Source organism: Miniopterus schreibersii (genome assembly GCF_964146895.1).
Source record: "Miniopterus schreibersii genome assembly, chromosome: 14".
In the NCBI taxonomy this organism is placed as follows: Eukaryota; Metazoa; Chordata; class Mammalia; order Chiroptera; family Miniopteridae; genus Miniopterus; species Miniopterus schreibersii.
In genome coordinates this window covers 26,165,724-26,185,268 of record NC_138114.1, presented here as the reverse complement: position 1 = coordinate 26,185,268, position 19,545 = coordinate 26,165,724, and the positions used below count along the sequence as shown (strand labels likewise).

General features: G+C 40.7%; 1 protein-coding gene across 19 annotated transcripts in view; it reads right to left on the bottom strand.

Annotated features, from left to right (window-relative positions):
* Window positions 1-19,545, bottom strand: part of ANK3 (ankyrin 3) — a 530,179-nt gene that overhangs the window by 21,087 nt on the left and 489,547 nt on the right. For 14 of the 19 annotated variants that reach the window (XM_081157598.1, XM_081157588.1, XM_081157600.1 and 11 more), the window contains 4 exons: window positions 18,878-18,959; window positions 6,352-6,426; window positions 3,102-3,233; window positions 2,078-2,221 (listed from right to left, as the gene is read on the bottom strand). In XM_081157598.1, coding sequence (XP_081013724.1) covers window positions 2,078-2,221; window positions 3,102-3,233; window positions 6,352-6,426; window positions 18,878-18,959 — 433 coding nt within the window. The remainder of the gene's footprint in view (window positions 1-2,077; window positions 2,222-3,101; window positions 3,234-6,351; window positions 6,427-18,877; window positions 18,960-19,545) is intronic. The other 5 variants (XM_081157599.1, XM_081157603.1, XM_081157606.1 and 2 more) reach the window with 1 other exon arrangement.

Here is a 19,545-nt window from a genome sequence, read left to right as displayed (position 1 = left end):
TGGAGCAGTAGCACTGAGGGGGGGCGATTTAAAAAGCAGATAAAGGCGAAAAGACTCCATGTAATCTTCAAGTGTCATAATGTGTCAGATGAAAGGGCTGTGCGCTACATGGACGTTTTGGTAAACTTGGTGAGAGGGGTCCACTCAGGACCATGAATCGAATGAAGAGAAAAAAGAAATGACACACAACAGAGACAGGAGGAAAACCATTCGCAGAGGGCTGAATATTCACAAGGCTATGAAACACGGAGGTTTATTTCCCAGGTGACACAAAGGGGACGGAGGGAGCAGGTGTCATGTTTTAAACTGTGCTGCCGGGACTAAGGGAGTATTTTTCTCCTTGAGCAGAGAGAGAAGTCAACACCAGTCTGGTCATGGTGAGGAAAGGAAGTTTAAAGAATTTCAACCAAGAGGAGAGACAGGAAAAAAAAGGCAACCCAGCCCATTTTCTGAATTATTAGTCTACAAAACTAATGCCTAACTTTTCCATCAGTCCAAGATAAATACCAACTTAACTTTTATTGTGAATTCAGATCACTATAGGTAAGAACATTTTCCTATTGCAATCTCCTGTAAACCAGAATGTTGCTGAAAAGCTGGCTAAGATTAGCTGAAGTTTATCATCTGCACAAGTGAAATTATTTCCTATACATATTCCCAAATTTCCCTAAGAATTTTTAAAATAAGGAATATAAAAAATGAAGATGTAGCAACAAAAAGCCCCTGTGAATTTATTTAACATTCTGATTTTAAAATGTTAAAATTAAATGCAGCTTTTTATTCCATTGACTACTGCCATTTTTTCTGGTGATCTTGTTTATTAGAGCTACTGTGCTTAAAATTTTCCCCCAATAAAGAATATTAAAAGATTCTATAAACTATAACTTGGCGATAATTCATAATTTGATATAACGGTGGTGTGTCTTTAGTGCAAAAAGAGTTTGGTTACCAATATATGGTTTCACAAATAAGATAAGGCCTTGAAGAGAGTTTTCCCCCAAGGCTCTATGTTGTTTATAAACTTAAAAGAAACCACTTTTGCCATTTTTACCCATCGTGTGTATGTTATGTGGATAACAAGGTGTGCTTTAAATTTTCTGTCGACTTTGAGGTCTTCCGTCACATAATATGCAGAATCAGAAGTTATTGATTCTTGTTGTTCTAACTTTGCCAGTTTAAAACTGGAAAAAGAATTACCATATTTTTATAAACTTGGAATAGTGGAAAAATATCCCTAGTTCTTTTTGCCTCTGCACCATCATTTGACATTTTTTAGTCAAAATTCATTATAGGAATAAATTCCATTTCTGAAGGAAGACTAGCATCTTAAAAAAATATGATACTTGTACTTTTCTTAATACTTTGATGAAAAAAGCCCAAGCTTACATAATGAAGGAAAGATTACAATATTATATAAATTGAGCTAATGTAAAAGAGGAATTATGTTACTAGAGATCTATGCTTATTAATTAGAAATTATGCTGCCTTTTATAAATTATAGATCAAGTAGGGTTTTTTCAAACAACAAATAGCACATGAAGTTAAAATAATGCTAAACAACTAAAACACTTTTTTGAGTGATACATTAGATGTTTTCAGTACATGCTTAAATACTTGGTCCTGAAACAGTAATTCAACATTTTACTTAACAATTTGTATACTACATGCTTAAACTTGACCCAATACTTTACTTACTTGGTATAACAGCTCACAATTTGGTTTTATCTACACATAAACTAGTTCACTAGCTTTTAAGGTTAATGTAACAATGACAAAAGCAAGGCATTCTCTAGATAATAAATTTTTCCCATTCGGTCACATAAAATTATATTTGAAATAGGATTCTTTCAGATAACTTATGCTTTCACACCTCATTATTTATGTTCTATATAACAGACATTTATCATTTGCTCTATCTGAGTATATATTTGCAGACTATGGCAGAGAAAATGCTGTGAAAATGAGAAATTAAGTCAAGCAAATCACCATTTAGTTGGTTTTAACTGACTGCCTTGTTTTACTACACTTTCACATTTTATCAAATTATTAAATAAATATGAAAACAGAACTCAATTACCATCAACAGGGTCATGGAAAACATTGTTCTCATCTGCAAAACTTCTGGTGCCTGAAATATTTCCATAATCAAATATTGGTCCTTCTAGCAGAGTTACTATATCTATTCGATTAATTTTTGTCAAGACCGAAGTTAAGGCATCCGCTGAAAAAGGAGAAAAGAAAGGTTGAAAATCCAATGAAATGATTTTCTTCCCGTCATCACAATATCCACACAAAGGCATGGCTTTTGCGACCCTGCTGGCATTTTAGCTCTTCCTTACAGCAGCTCCAAAAACCTGCCACTACAGGGAAGACAGGCAAGGGCCTTAAGAATCACCCTATAAAGCTGCTTGGTGACAGCAACATTCATTCCATTGCAAGATGCAAAGCAGATGAGCCTTAAAATAGCTAAACTGAACTCCTTTTAGTTATAAGGAGATCTAATAAAATTTTCAACACGCTCCTCCCCTTTTAGACTGTCAAAATAGGTTGCCCTCCTATTTGATGCTTAGCAATTTAAAGACTGACTAAGGTCAGGCTGACCCAGGCAACCCCACAATAACTTATTTCACATTGTTGTGGGTTGGCACTGGTCACAGCATCCCACCCCCAATGCCACCCACGACAAAACAAAACCCAACAACATGAGAGAATTCTGTCACCACAAACCAAACTGAATAAAATGATTTGATCCCCTAATTTGTTCCTATTTTTCTCTCTCTACCTCCCTGCACGTCCATCTCTGACCACAGCAGTAACTTCAGAGTGTTTGCGTACCACTCTGTGATTTAGAAGCTAGATTTAAATTTTCACTTTTGATGGTTGCAGAGAGAACTACACACAAAAATGCAAAAAATTCCCTAGCCTTTGCTTTCTGAAAGCTTCCTAAAGATAGGTTAGACTATTTGCACTAAATTAAACAAATATAATTTCAAAAGACTTGCTATTACTTTATGAGTACTCTGATTTTATTAACAGTAGGCTTATTGAAAATACTGGACATATGCAGTTTTGAAAGTTAAAGTAATATAATTTCAGCATACTTGTAGCATTTTTTCCGTCTCTGGTAACCCATTTTTTTAATAACATGAAGCTTTGAGAAATTAAAGAATTTGGATTTTCCACACGTATTTGATTGATTTCATCCACTGAAAAATTCAGTTCCCTTGCCAGTTCTGTAGAAAAGAAAAAGAGTTACTAAGATTTCATATTCTACTTTTATCACACATATTTTATAAAAGTAATGCTCAACTGCAACAGACAAAAAAAAAAAAAAGGAAAGGAATTTTACAGTAAAACCTAAGTACAACCTTGGGCAATAATCTTTATATACCGAATTTCAAAGAAGTAGTGATTATACACAGGCTGTGACTTAACTTTTACTTAGTTACAATTAGATTCCATTTAAAGATTATATAGATTATTGATCTGTACAAAGAAAATATTGCTTGACTCTTAATTCAGCCAAATTATTATTTCAACTTGAGCACACTTCATCCAAGATATGTAGGGACACACAGTTCATAAGTATATGGCACAGGAGATGCTGGTGTTTTTCCCTAGGCCGTCTTCATGAAGCACATCTTCTACTCACTCATTCTACTCTAAATGCCTTCAAGTTGCATGAACTCCACTTTGGAGGCTAAGTGATGACTCCAGGTCACTGTCTATGATATGCTGCCACTTGTGTAAAAAATAAAAGGGAGATGGCTCTCTGTTTATCTAGATGTAAATACTCAGTCTTGCTCCTGAAGAGTGTGTCTTTGGAAAGATACATATGAGTAGTAGTGGCTGCCTTGGCTGAGGTAAATGGAGTCAAAGATGAGAAGATTTTTTGTACAATTAAATGTATCAGGTATGTAGTATCTTAAATAATTATAAAAAGTAAGAATGGGAAAAATATCCTTCCATGGAAAAGGAGTTGGTCAAAATTCTATCCTGCTTAAGAAATATTTTTAAAATATTGGCTAATTTTTATTCGATCAAAAGTATATATATATTTTACATTAGTATTATTTTGTATTGGTTTCAGGTGTATAGCACAGAGGTTAGACCATCGTATTTCGGCACTTTGGCAAAATGCATTCAGCATGTCCTTGACGAAGTGATTTTACTTCTAGAAATCTATCCTGACAATACATAGGGTTGTACGCAATGATTTATATACATGAATGTTCATTGCAGGCTTGTACTACTGAAAAACTGAAAACAATGCAGGTGTTGAACAGAAGGAGAGTTAATTAATGTAATGCAGTGGTGTGCAAACTGTTTTGATCACGAGCCTTGCAAGAAATGCATTGCATATCATGGTGTTGATATAAATGAAACCAGATCTTTATGGAGCAAAACTAGCCTAATACATATAATACACAGACATCTTCTTTGCCATTCTATTCCATTTAAAAACAAAACCAAAGCGTGAATTGATTTCATGACTCACTAGTGACCCAAAATTAGAGCATCATTGTAAAAAGTATGTCTATTGGTTGTTATTTTTGTAGAAATTACGTAATTTCAAATAAAAACCCAGAAAACTGCATAGTGTATATAACATTTTAAAAAGCTTTTCATAAAAAAACAAAGTACATTAAGATTACGCAATGGTGGTTCTGAGATTTAAATTTTGTTCTTCTAAATGCTAATTTTTCTAGTAATCTTCATTTGAGCATATAGAAATTTGAATTTAAAAAGTTAAAGTTGTTCTTCATCTCTCTGTGTTTTAAGAGACACAACCTATTTACTGCCCAACAAGTTCTCATATCCAAACTGTATTGTTTGTTTAGAGACTTGATGAGAGCAAAGACACACTGTTGCTAAGAATTTTACCATCTTATGGCTTTATGTCTGGGCTATTCTTGTCACATCTTCTCCAAAGATTTACTCTGACAAACAGAGAACCGGATTTGCTTATGGAAAATAATCTAATAGTTATAGGCATAACACTGCAAAATCAACATTGGCTCCAGTATATTTTCAGATTACAACTCCTATGGTAAAATAGAAATATTATTTTTAATTTTATATTAGCAAATTATGTTAGCAAATTAACATAAAATATGAATTGTTATTAACTCTCAAAAACCTGCAGGGGATTACGCAGACCGTCTGTCTCTTCAGAGCTCCACTAGGCTCCTGGATATGAGCAGTATGTCAGAGCAAGGACTGGGTGGAAGGAGGAGAGTTTTCTATGTAAGGGGGAGGGACTTATGGCAGTCAGAGGAAAAATATTTAGATGACCTTGTTTGTCATAATCTAGTTTCATGTTCTCTCTTTTAACAGTATAGATAACTGTTTCCTTGAGTCTAGAATGTATGTCACTGATACGACAATAATTGACATTTTTAAACTATTGTTTTTTTGGCTGTGCATTAAAAAAAATACACGCAACCTACAAAACTTAAAATTTCTCTGATTTGTGTGAGATAGCATTTTGGAGGCCCAATTACTATCAAAACTCCAAAGAAAGACTATCCAATTGACACAGAACCTTATCTTCATCTTTAATAAAGAAAAATCAAGCCAAATATTCCTTTTCTACATACTGATCATAAACAGTTTCATTCATTTCACAGACCCTAACTACTTTTGTAAACTGGATAGATTTATTTGTGTATCCTATTTTTAAAATTTTTAATTCAAAATTTAAACTTACTATTCCTTTGTTTTCTTGCTTATATAATTATTGAAAATGATCCTTATTTTACATTATCAAAGTGATATAAGATTTCCTTTTAAATAAATATTTGAGCATAAAACTGAGCCCACTTAAAACTATCAGCTAAATAAACATAGATAATATGTATATATAATAAAAATTATGAGGATGACTCATAAATGATGAAAATTTGTTAAACCTAGGCATGGATTAATTGAACTGTTGCCTAAGAGAGCTGCTCTAAGGGCATAAACCACATCTAAAATTTTTGAATTACTTAAAAGTCAGAGGCCTTAGCTATGTTTTCTTTTATGCCACAAAATAAATTTCCTGTTAGATAAAAAGTTATCCTATATTATCAGAAATGGCATTGTGAAGGAAGTGCTTAAATTCAAGGTAAAATAAAATTTAAATTTCTATTCAGTGAATATGCATAGAAAAAGCCTCAAAAACCAGTACACAAGTGCTATCAGTAATTATCTCTGGGTAAGTAGAATTATGGGTGATAACATTTTTTACTCACTGCTTGTTGGTTGTTGATTTTTTGTGTTTTGTTTGTTTTTTATATTAAAACACTTTTGAATCAAGACAAAGAAATGAAGGGGCTATTTGCTTCATTTGGGAGTATACACACTTACCTGTCCAACTAAGTCCCAGGTGATCAGCTACTATTGCCATCCTGATATCTGTCCGTTCACATGGACTCTGTGGACCTACGATTTACAATTTCTTAATTAAAATAATCATCAAGAAAAACAGGACACTGGAAAATTGCTTTTAGCAGTACTCAGATTTTACAGAGAGACTAATGCTAACACTGTACACTTAGATGTGTCCTAATCACCTACATGAACACTTCTCTTTTCACATGACTCACTTGATTTTCACCTGCATCAGGCCAAATGTCAGACTACATGGATGCTCAATGTAATGGAACTGAACATGCTGACGAGCTAGCTACTTTACAACAGTTACAGAAGTGTTGGGTTGGTGGAAACACCATGATGGGATTTCAACATCTGTGCTTTTACTTTGACAGAATCATATCCATTAGCACATTAAAAAAAAAAATAGTTGCTCATCGTGAATGACACCGATATCTGCAGCATGCTTCCCTAGCTGTCTACAGCGTAGTTTGGTTAAAAGGAAGGAAGAGGCGTAGAGAGACAGCACATACAGATGACAATGACAGAATGAGAAACTACGGTTAAGTCACTCCACAGGCAATCACAACAGTTCATGCACTAGGCTCTACGAGTTGGAAAGTGTTTACAAACTATGCTGGTTCTCCAGGGTGTGAGCAAGAGCGCGCTCGAGAAACCTGACTGCCTTCGTTCTCACCAGTCCTCCTACTGCTCCTTTGCTCACTGCCGGCCTTTTCCCTCTTTGATTTTAAAGGCGCTGCCTCTGTTTTCTTATCTCTAGCGGACTTCGTGGTAACTGAAGGCTGGCCACCCCGGGAGCTCTCGGACGACGTGTTTCTCGAGGCACTGTCTTCCTCATCGGACAACTCACACTGCATCTTTTTTTCTTCTTCAGAGAGGCGGTCCACAAGCTTTAAGGTCTCACCACTAATGCCCTTAAAATATTCAATGGAATGTTTACACACTTCCTTAAGCTGACTTTTCCTGACTTTAACTGTGGTGGTGGTGGTGGTGGCGGTGGTGGCGGTGGCGGCACTGGTGGTGGTGACACAGGTGGATCTTACCTTTACTGGTAACTTGGAGGGAAGCTGTTTGGCCTTGTCTTTCTCTGGCTGCCCTTGCTTTTGTGGGGTGCACGCTTTTCTAACTGACACTGTGTGATCCCTGCGTGTGTTTTTGACTGGAATTCTGGACTTCACGTCTACACATGAAGAAGAGGGAAGGGTTCTGGTTTTCCCAGATTCACTAACCTGCTTCACTTTACTCGCTTTCATGTTTGGCATATGATCTGGTGGGAAGATATCTTTTGATGAAGTGGCCTTTATGGGAAGTTTGGATTTTCGCCTAATCCCTAGCGATTCCTTTGTCTTTTGCTGCACTCCGAGAACTTTCTGCTTATCTCTTACACAGTGTCCCTGCAGCACCCCTGTCTTTTTTCCTGATGAGCTTTTCACTGGATTAGCTTTCTCTGTGGTACAAGTGGGTGCAGAATGTTCTGTCAGAACTACATTACTTGTCATGTGATCTGTCTGGATAGTGGAAGAATCCAAATTGTTGTTGTTATTAAAGTTATCTTTTTGAAAATCATGTTTCTCTTGGGGCCTAGCACCCATATGGCTATCGGCTGAATTTGAAACCGTTATAGTTTCATTCTCTAATCCCTGACCACTGGTCATCGCAGTTTCTATCTTATCTGTGACTTCTCCAGGGCCTTCTTTCTTCATGGTCATGGTGGACGCAGAAATTCCCATTTTTATAGGCGTGCGCAACTTGGGGTCAACTTTCAAGGCGTGAGTGGCTGCTGCTGACTTCTCCAGGGAGCCACTACTGGATGTGCCTTCCTGACACTCTCCGCTGGTCGGGATGCTGGGGTTAGGTTCGACCGCAGGTGCCTCTACATTTCTCTCTAGATTGGTTTCTACAGTGGTGTCCCCTGACTGTGGCTGTGGGGTGGCAGTGACCATACTTTCATCCCCTTCCCCCTGGTCCCCTGACTTCCCTTCAGAAGTATGCTCACCAATCTGGAAAAATTGGAGCCTCTCTTCAACAAAATCCCTCTTGCTCATGTCAATTGCACCACTGCGAGTCATCTCAAACATTTTTCCTTCATGAAATGGGAAGGGGTTAGGCTCACTAGTTGGGGTACTTTCATCGGTTGGCGTCCTGGCTGGCGTTGTATCGGGGGTTGTTGCTGGAGAGCGGTCTTCCGCAGCCAGGCCAAAGGGCTTACTTTCATCTTCCCTTGATTTACTGTCAAAAACATCATCATCCCCTCGGTTATTAGACCAAGGGTCGAAATCTAGACCTTTGGTAGCTACCGTTTTAAAAGGAGTGGCAAATTCTTCATCTACTTTGTAACTGAAATAAGTATCCGGGAATACCGATCTGTCAGGGTGCCTGCCTTCTAGGGTGAAAAACTGGGCCCCTGACTTCTGATCAGTCTTATCAGGAGTCTTTTCCGATGAAGAGCATTTAGAAGGTGGCTTATCTTCATCCGGTCCCACCCTTCCCTCCTCCTCGATGACTTCAAGTTTACTTTGGCTAAAGGAGCGATCGGCTGGCTTGAGGATGCCCTCTGTGTTCCAGACGTCTTTCTTAATTTCCACTGTCTGACTTGGGAGTTTAGAATCGCTCTCCGTCAAGCCATCATCTTCGTCTTGCAGGTCGTAGCCATCGAGAGAGTCAATCTCTGTGGCATCTGTATCATGGGAAAACTCTGCCGTGGTAGCAATGGAACACTCTGTGATGGACTGGTCATTGTTCCCGTTCTGGGCAGTTTCATTCTGAGGCGAATCAAGGCCAAATTCATTATCTTTTCCAGATCCGTTAGTTTCTGATTCTTTCTGGCTGGAAGCCTTTTCAGCAGAAGCTTTGCATTTTGCCATTTCTTTCTGCTCACTGTCTGCTTCCTTTAACTTGAAGGTGTATTTTTTAACTGGAACTGGCTGATAAATGGATTCGTCATCGCTCGAATCACTGACGTCTGCCCCAGGAGGAACTGGTGAAGGTGGCTGCACTCTGATGACCGGCTCGGCCAGCTGGTACTTGTCACGCTCATCCTGCAGACTGACTTCAATCATGCCGACCTCTCTTTCAGGCAGGTAGTGATTCTTATCCGACTCCATCTGGTCTGCATCCAGCGGCGGAGGAGGGGGAAACTCGATATAGGCAACTCTGTTAGTTTTGGGTCTTTGGTTAGAGTCTTTGCTCGCGCTCTTAGGCGTTTCGTGGGCGCCTACTATCTCCTCCACCGTAGTCTGCTTTAAGGACGACGACCTGCCCTGCTCTTCCTCCTCAGATTCCTCGGAAACCTCGGGAATTGGGCTGGGTTTACCTGGTATATAAGCTATGAGCGAGTCTGGTGTCTTAGACGTAAACTCATAACTCACTTCCTCTGAACTGGGTGTTTCTGGGGTTAAAGGGCTTTTCCCAGAGCTGTCTAGAAAGGACACTTGCTCTAGAGTGTCATCTTCTGGGCTACCTTGGGGAGAAGGAGGCTGCTTTTGCTGTCTAGTCGTATAAAAGGTCCCCCTGGTCTCTTGCACTGTCTTACATTCCTGGCTAATGATTTTTTTTACACTTCCCTGCTGTATCTCCTTTTCATATTGCTTCCCCACCTGTACGAAACTGACATACACAGGTAGCGTTTTTATCTCCTTCCCTCCCTCTGTCTGGGCTAGTGGCGCAACTCTTTCCACCCCATCCATGGGGCTGTGGTCGAACCCTTCGCTAGAGGGAGATTCCTTCCCGGGGCTAAAGTCTAAAGAATCGGGAGACTTGGTGGGGGAGGTTTCAGTTTCATCGAGAGGCGGGCATAAGCCCACATAACTCTGATGTTTGGAAACTTTGCTGATTTCTGAATAGGTAAATTTTTCGTCTTCTAGAGAATTAAAGCACTGTGTTTCAGCCGTCTCTTTACTGAGACTCGACTGGGGTGACTTTGGTGATAGTTCGTGCTTTGGACGCGGCGACTGATCGCCAAAACCATCGGGGATACTAGAAGACGGGGTCCTCCTCTCCTCGGTCACTCTGACCGGGATGTGCGACACCGCCGAGCTCTCGCTTCTCCTGGGAGGTTGATCCGGAGCTCCACCGGGACGGTCCCCTTCTTTCACAACATATTCCCTGTATAAGACTTTTTTGGAGGGAGATTTTACAGTCATTTCCTTAATTTCTGAGAGAGAGCCATTTGTTAACAATTTGTGTTCTCTCTCAGTCACAGACAAAAATTCACTCCTTTGATCAACAATTTTACTCTCAGGGTGACCAACGTGATTCTCTCTTACATCATGAACAAGTACATGCGAAAGCTTTTCTTTCCGCGACTTATTGTTAGCGGCTCCAGAACTTTCCCATGTTCTAAAGACCTTTTTGTCCCATGGTCCCTTAGTTGCTAAATCTGAGGTGCCATGACATGCCAAGTCTTTAGCCTGCTGCTCAGAAAAATAATCAGGCATTGCTTTACTTGACATCTCAGTTCTCTGCTTTTTCACATCATCAGAGCCAGAATCATTTACAACAATTTCATTGCTTTGCTCATCTTTAGCTTTTAATACCATAAAATCTTTTTGGACAGGTACACTTTCATCTGAGAGGTCTATGGCCCTCTGCTGTTTTTCTCTAGCGAAAACTTGGTAGACAGGAAGCTTGCTCTCCTGGATTTTTTTAACTGGGATTCTGGACTGGCCATCTGGCTTTTTGTCCTCTTGAGACAGGTCCTTACTTTTGGCCTGTGTGCCTTGTTCAAATTTTAATCTAATGGAACTGAGTTTGGATTGTTTGAGCTGAAAGCCAGACTGGGGCCCTTCTGGTGCTTTGCTCTGTGAAACACTTCCCTTGGCTTCCTCGCTGGACTTGCCATCCTCGGTCTGTTGGGAAAGAGCCTTCTTCTCTGGGCTGCTGGGCAGACTGGATGCTTTCCTGTCACCGGCTCTGGGGAGGCCCTGTCCGTCACAGCCATGCTGCCTTGCCTTAACCCACTCATCGTTGGAGGCCAACAGTTCCGTCAGCAGTGCTTTCTCAGGGCTGCTACTGGTAGAGCTTTGAGAAGAGTATTCTTTGCCGTTTCTAGGGCGTGCCTTTTTCTCTGGGGACTGCAGTTCATCATTGAGCTTTTCGGTTTTGTCACGAAAAAACTGTGACACTTCAGTCAGTTTTTCTTCAGCTTCCTTCACAGTCCTGTCCACCCTATCTTCATACATCAACTTCTCTCTACCTCTGTCTAATCTGTCCTCAGTAAAGCGCATCCACATGGCATGTTTTGGGCTACTAACATCGCCAGAATAGTGCAATACTGTCACTTTATCAAAATGCTCATCTTTAGACACTTTACCTACACCATTTTCGGACACATCTTTATAGATTTTGGAGAGGATTTCTCTTTTGGGGGCAGTGACTACTTTTTCTCTGGACCGCTTATCAGACCCCTGTAACTCTGAGCTAGGGGGTCCTGCATGGTCTGTGACCGATTCCTCAGTATCGGAATGAGACACATCTAGCTTTTCTGACAGAAGCATTTTCTCAGCAAACCTGTAAGACTCCCCTCTTAGTTCTGACAACTCATCGTCATGGTATTCTATTGAGTGTTGACTCAAAAGCTTCAATGTTTTATAAGAGTCATCAGATATGAGTTGAGCAGAACTAGGGCGGCTATCTTCTTCTTGGGACACAGGAGTGTTTACTCTGGAAGACTCCAGATAAGAAGGCAAGGACTCTTCAGCAGTAAGTTCTTCTTCTTCTTGCTGACCCTGTTCCTCTGAACAAGGAAAAGCATCGTGTTTTTCTGGCAGAAAATCTTTTAGGTTAACATCTCCCCGGGATAAGTCTTTCTGATATACATACATTTCCTTCTCTGGATGCTTTTTGGTTTCTCTAATAATGACTTCAGTGGGCTCAGCTTGGTTACCTTTTTCGATGTGGACTTCTATTATACGCTCCAGTTTGGGTTTCATTTGGTTGTCCTTCTCTGCGTGCTGGGCTGCGGTTTCAGCAGCAGACTTGTGAGCATCTGGGGACACGGCCGACTTATGTTCAAACAGACCTGCCAGTTCTTTGGAAGGGTCCCGCCCGGACTGAAAGGCCTTCATGATGTCGTGGACTGACATGGTCTCTTCAATTCTCTCCGAGGCGCCTTCGCTGCCTGGTGGAGGATGGTACACCGTTCTGGTGGTTGTGGTTATGTGAGTCTCTTCTTTGACACGCATGCCTTTGCTCAAAGCTCGACTGTGGTCGTCGTCGTCACTGCTGGCTTTCATTTGAAATGCTTTAACTTTGTCTTTAATACTAGAAGTGGTGGGCTTGGGTTCTAATTCCATGAACGTAGGTGACGGTTTGGGTGACGTGGGTTCCTCTAGTTGGGGCTGGGGAGCCTCTCCAGCCGAGGGCTCATAGCTCCTGATAACATGAACCACTTCAGTTCTCGTTTCTGTAATGACAGGAGGGATGGGGACTTCGTGAAAAAGCGGCTTAGGACCAGTGCTTTCGGCGCTTTGCGGGGCCGAGGGTGTTTTTTCACTTCTTGTTTCAAAGCCACTGTCCGACAAGGGACTTTTATCTTGGTCGTGCTGAGAAAAGTCGTCTGGCGACTCTAAAATAGTATCTGTTCCAAAAAAGGAATCTGCCATTTTACACAATTCTTTCTCGGAGGTGGAAGGCCTCATGGAGGCCGGAGGCATCTTGAGTTTGTGGTCCTGCAGGGCAATGGCTGGTTTTAAAATTCTTTTCTGTCTCTCTTCACCATCCTTCTTTGCATCCTCAAACTTGTACTTTAAGTTTGTCAATGAGCTACTCCCAATATCGTTTGTCAGGTAATCAATGACCTTGGTCAGGTTGTAATCCTTTTCGGAGGCAGCTTTTGCTTTCACGTGCACTCTCTCGGGCAGAGTCGGAGAGTGGCTCGCAGCAGCCTGCTGTCTTGCTTCTCGAATTTCTTCCAAACTAAATTCTATCCAGTCGTCCTCGGGAGAGTGTCCTTTGTCACTCTTTGGTGATTTGGGTGGTCCTTTATTATCTACACACACGTCTTTTTTGAGGATTTCGCTAACTTTCACTAAGTCTTCCTTCACTTTCTCGACAATTTTGAAAGGTTCTTCGTCGTCCATCCTCCCCTCCTTGGGGAGGTCGGGCTGGAAGGGCTTCTCCTCGGGCACGTCCGTTTGCAGTATCGCCGTCATGCGCATTAGGTCCTCTTTCATCTCAGCCACGTCTTTGAGTATCTCCTGGCTGGAAGATAGAGAAGATGGTGCGGACAACTTAAGGGCAGAGGGTGCAAGGAACAAAGATGACTTAGCTGGAGAGGAAGTCCGGCTGAAGTGGGGCTGGGGACGTGCCTCCGTAGTCAATGTTTTCATGGGGGACAGCAAGGCTGCCGCTGATTTTGCAAGTGAGTTAGAGTCTGGGAGTTTCTTTAATGCTGGTTCGGGCAAAACATTGACTACAGAGTATACTGGCACTGTTATTATTGATGAAGTTACAGATGAGGTAGTTGCAGATATCGACGACCCTAGGGATGTGTAGAGTGCACTTGCGGAAGGAGTTCTTAGAGACTGAAAAGCTGATGGTGCTGAAGAAACATAGGACCTGAGTGGGGAAAATGGCATTGCCGTCGTGGTAGAAAACACTTTCTCAACTGTGTCCGTGGCTGCGTTCACCACAGAGCTCACAGAGTTTGTAGCTGTAGACATTTTTTCCTGTAACGTGGCAGTGGCTTTGCATCCATTAATTAAAGTTGAAGATGATGGATATTTCAGAGGGGAAATAGATCCATTGACCAGCGCTACCTCTGCATGTCCAGGCATCTGCTTCGCGGGCGATGAGAGAGAAGAGGCCGCGGTAACTTTAGCTGATGAAATGATGTCCACTGCGGACTTAGCCGGAGACACCACTGACTTTAAAGGCGAAGATATGAGCGGCGCTGCTGATGTGATAATTGACTTAAATGGCAAACTCGAGGAATACATATTAATGTTTGATTTGGGGGAGGCAGGGGGTGTCATAGTAATTGATGATCTCTCCAAAAGAGACCCTGCTGTAGTCACTGGAGAGGTTCGCGAGGAAAACGTAGAATTGGAAGCCAGCCCTTTTAAGGGCGAGGCCTCCCCGACTGTGGGAGCTCTAACCAGGGTACCAGAGGAGACTTGGATATTGTACGGAGATTGTGACACCACTGTTTTTATGGGCGAAGAAATTGTCCGAAAGGATCTAATGGGAGATGCCACGTCACTAATGGATTTAACTGAAGATGTAGTTGACGCGCCTAATGTGGATTTGATTGGAGAAGGAGTCGAAACGGACCAAATTGATTTTAACGGAGAAGCTGATGGCGTATTAGAGGAAGAACTCGATAAGGAAGTGAAGCCTGACTTGGCTGGCCCGGGCACTGTGATCGGAGCTGCTGTCCAGGACTGGTATGGTCTTGTAGAAAAGAATGGCTTGTATGAGTAAGAGGTGGGGAGGGATCTTGTTGCTCCTGCACTCCGTTCAACTGTTTCTTAAATTTTAAAATGAAATCAAACACAAAAATCAACGAAAATGGTTGAGAAACAGAGAGACCAGAGAAAAAAATTGGTCAGTAAACTTTGAAATATTACAAAAGCAAGTACAATTGTTTGCATGATTTAGAATGGAAGAGGCAAAAGGAACAATTAAGCAAAAGAGGGGAAAAAAAAAAGTCTGCAGACATAACTAATCCAAAGTAAAAAAAACCAACAACACTAAATAAATAAAAAACAGAGCAATGTGAAATGAAAGACAGAAAAAGCGCGTCGCAACCCAATAGGCCAACAATGAAAAATAAAAAACACGAGGAAAGAATTAATGATAAAACATAACCACAATGGAAAACTGTTCCCTTACTTCCTATTGACTTTCTTATGTGCTGGCTTTGAAATATCAGTAGCCGTTCTGTTTTGCCTGTATAGGTTCATGTTTGTTTTGTGCAACCATATAACTCTCATTTTAGCAATTTCTGATGTTCCCTCGCCTTGAACCTTTTGGGTGATACAGATTGCACCTACTAAGAACCATATCAATGTGTGTAGCTATACATTAAATATCTAAAAGTCTTTTTTAGAAAACCACTCAAGCCTAGTTCATGCAGAATCCAAAATAACTTTTAAGTGACAGGCAACTGATGTGCAAACTGTGAAGCCACTGGATTTTAAATCTGTATCTTCCATGCACAATTCGGTTATGCTTCACACCCATAAAAAGCCAATAAGAGCAAGAAATTTTCTGAGTCAGAATTTTAACAGAAAAAACAAAGAAAAGGAATGTTTGCATTTATCTTTTCCATGCAGTATATTCCTTTTGATGAAAAAAGAAAATGTAATATGAAATGATTTTAAAATGCATGTGTACACACACACACGGGGGGAAAAAAACAGAAAATATGGTTCATGGTTACCATAAGCAAGCAAAGCAGCAAAACATTTTTATCATGCGCAATATATCACGGCAAACAAGCCAATGAAGTAATACAATTTTTATGCCATAGTATGCACAATATATAAACTTTAAAAATACTTTCACAAGAGCATTGAGAAAGAAGAGTACACTTTTTCCATGAGATGTGAAGTCTTGGTACCTTTTGAGATTTTAGGAAAATATATAATACTGCATATTAACGATACTCTTACATATCCATGTCTGGTGTTTTCATTATGGATAAAAGCACACAGTTTATCTCATATTTTTCATAATCTATTATACTTTCAATTCTCAAAAGGTATCATGGGGAAAATCTAAAAAGCACATTCATATTTTCAACACCCCTTATTTAAGTATCTATGGTGGGATTCAGCATTTTCCTGTATATAAATATGTCAGTGGCAAAGGTACCAATTCTGGTGCCTTCCAGGAATCTTCATGGGACTCATGGATACTCCAAACACTGGAGCAGCCATGAGGCAGGCCTAGCAAAGGTGGATTTACTATCAGCATTCTTCTGGCAATGGGACAGGAAACACACAAATGAGGTAAACACACACGCTTAGTCCTCTCTACCTCCACGGCTCTACCAAACAAACCGAGCCGGTCACAGCGATGTGCAGTGCCTGCCGAGGGCAACGTGCATGTCAAAGGGGAGTAGTCGCTCTCCCAGAAAGCACTGGCGCAGAACAAGAGTGAACCGCGAAGGGGAAATGAGCACCGGCTTCAGCTTCACGCTCCTCTGCAGGCTGCGCTGGTGCCATCGCTACAATCAGCCCTGAATTAGCAGCTACTCCCACAGGGGTGAAGGTTTTCATGCCTAGTGTACATTTCAATTCAAACATTCAGAACCTATCCTTTTCTAGGCTGACATGTTATTCGAAGGAAAAGTGGAAGAACAGAGGAAAACCCCACTCATTATTCCTCCTAGCCATAATTCTCAATATTATATCACTTAACTCTGTTAGAAAGGCCACATTGCAAATGGAAGATTTGGGGATTCCTTCAATTCAGTGATTTGGGCTCAGTCCCCCGTCTCAAGAGAATTTCTCTTTGTAACTACCAGAAACTGCCAAAGCATCTCTCCTTGACCACTGAAGGCTGGCTCCATCAAACAGAGAAGTCTTCTGAACCACATCTATGGCTTTAGACCGTGCCCAAAGCAGCCAACCTACTGCTCAGTTACATGTTACGCTTTAATGACACATATTTTTGTGGTGCCTTTATAACAAAGGCCGTTTCTGGATATCAGGCACTGAATTACACCAGAATCCCGGGGGTGGTGGTGGTGGTGCAGGGACAGTCAGAAAGGACACGGTGGGGAGAGGAAAGTTGCATTCACTTGGAGTTCTAACACCAATTCAGGGGCCATGACATTTCCTTCATTTTCCCTTAGCCTCCCCTTACTCCTTTCCATTCCTCTGTTCACCGCCCTTCTACTCTCAAAAACAGAGAAAAGCATCCTCTCTCTTCTATCAAAACTCAAGGAAGGCAAGCTACATACACCTTAACTGACTCTAACCAAAAAGTAGCAACACTTTCATAAGTGGGGAAAAATGCAATTGACTTAACATTTACCTGACCTTACAACTCATACTTCCCCCAACCAATACCTTAGGGACCAGAACCAGATGGGAGCTCGCCTGCCTGGAGTGCCTCTGGCCTCAAGAAGCTGGTTCGCGGAGCCTGTCCAAAACTTAAGGATAGTGTCTTGGAGTCGCAACCAGCTACCCAGTGAGAGTCTTAGCTGGGGGGCAGAAGAGTATTCCAACGAAAACTTCCAGGAGACACCGTTACTGAAAAACCATCCTGCTACACACATACCTTTCCTGCTTTGTAGCACAATGGGAGTTAATTTCAGCCTTTATGGTTCTGAGAGGATTTAGAGTATTTATGCTGGAGGGAAAAGCTGAGATCTGGAAGAACACAGTCAAGCGTATCGCAGGGCTTCATTTCTCTTGTTCCCTGTTTTGTGTCTGAATATAAAAGCTTCCCTAGTAGTCAAGCAGCTAGACTCCAGAAGATTATGCTAAGACCATCAGAGCTAAGGAGCAGTATCTGTGGCCACACTTTAATATGTTGGCCCCCAGAAACAAGGATTCAGGACAGGGGAAAATCCAAAGTTGTGGCTCTTACTGACAAATTTTCAGTCTTCCCTGAACTCAAGTCATTGTGGGTAATGGGGAACAGCTAGAAATGATGCGATAATCTGGAAATAATTTTCTGTATAAATCTTTCTCTGATGGTTAAAGTGGCACCACTACATCAATCAAATGCAGTGTTGTTCTCATAGTTTTGGCTCCTGTTGGTGAAGGGGGTTATCTTAAGGACTGCAGTGAGCACCAGAGGTGATAAATATAAGGATGTGGGGAGGGAAGAGCAGAGAGAGAGAGAGAGAGAGAGAAAGTGAATGAACATGACTGAATGAATCTATACCTTGATACTTGCAAACCAGTAAACAATGAACCAAAACAATCACTGAGAGAAGAAAAGAGTCTAACCAGTGTAGTGAAGACCAGCCTTAGAACATATTTCATAAAGGGCAGGGGGAGGGAGACAGACAGGGAAGGAGGGGAAAGAGAATCAGTAAACAAGTGCTACTCTAAGGAGGCAGGAATATGTAATTCTTTCAAAGTGGGCAGAAAAAGATTCAGGATGAAGATACAGTGACCTACCTATGTTAAGAAAAATGAGATGACAACTAAAGTCACTTATCCTTTCTACCATCCCACATACAAAAAATAAATATTTTCTCTTTTGATCATAGATTTAAAGCAACATCAGTACAGCATTATCTACTAGCATAGTTAACAAAGTGAAATCATGGTTTTTTTAAAGACAAGTAGTAATAGGTGATTCTAAGCGATAATGGTTAATGGTGTTTAAAAAATGTTTGCAGCTATGATCTAGGAGTGTTTGTGCCTCGTATCTTCAACTCTGTACAATATATCACTTAAATTTCATGATAGTTTTCTTGTAGGCAATTTTTCTTTTGTCACTGGGTTTTCAAATGACCCCCAAGTTCTGATTGTATAGAAAAAATGTCTCTTCTTATAAAAATCGACACAGATTAGTCAATGTGTTAGAAACTCACTCATTCCAGGCTCAGTCAGGTAGCTGTAGCGCTTACGTAAAGCTAAAGATGCAAAGCTCTGTCGTCTATCTGCTTTCTCGGCCTGAAACGGAAAAACAAAGAAAGACTATATCCAACACCCTTGTGACATTTTCAAACTTTAGAAACATTTTGTAGGATGTTACGTTGATAGCTTGCTTGTCCTTATTTTTCTTCCTATGGAATTTCCTCATAAAAATGTGATTCTATAACCCCACCCCAATATCTCAAACAAATAGCCATCACTTAGCAAATATATGAGCACCAACACAGCAGACTACAGGGAACTACAGATAAAAGACGAGCATTACGGAGACTTCTGAGGCTGAACAGTAAATTTTCTCCAATTCGTTTGTCCTGAGAGTACATACATCACAATGTACACTCACTCTATGTGAGTACATTCCAGGAAAAAAGGCACACAAAGTTTATCATTCTGATTACTGCTGCTGTTTCTGTATGTTAATAGGCATAATATATAGATGAGAAGATTAAAAAACAGGTTAATGGTTTTATTAGGAACCAGGTTACTGAGTCTTAAGGCTGCTGATTCTATTACTGAGGTGTGAGTTTTAAAAATCCAATTATCATCTACCTTGGAGAAAAATTAGGAGATAACTTTTAAGTAAAAATTTATTCAAAGCTTAACT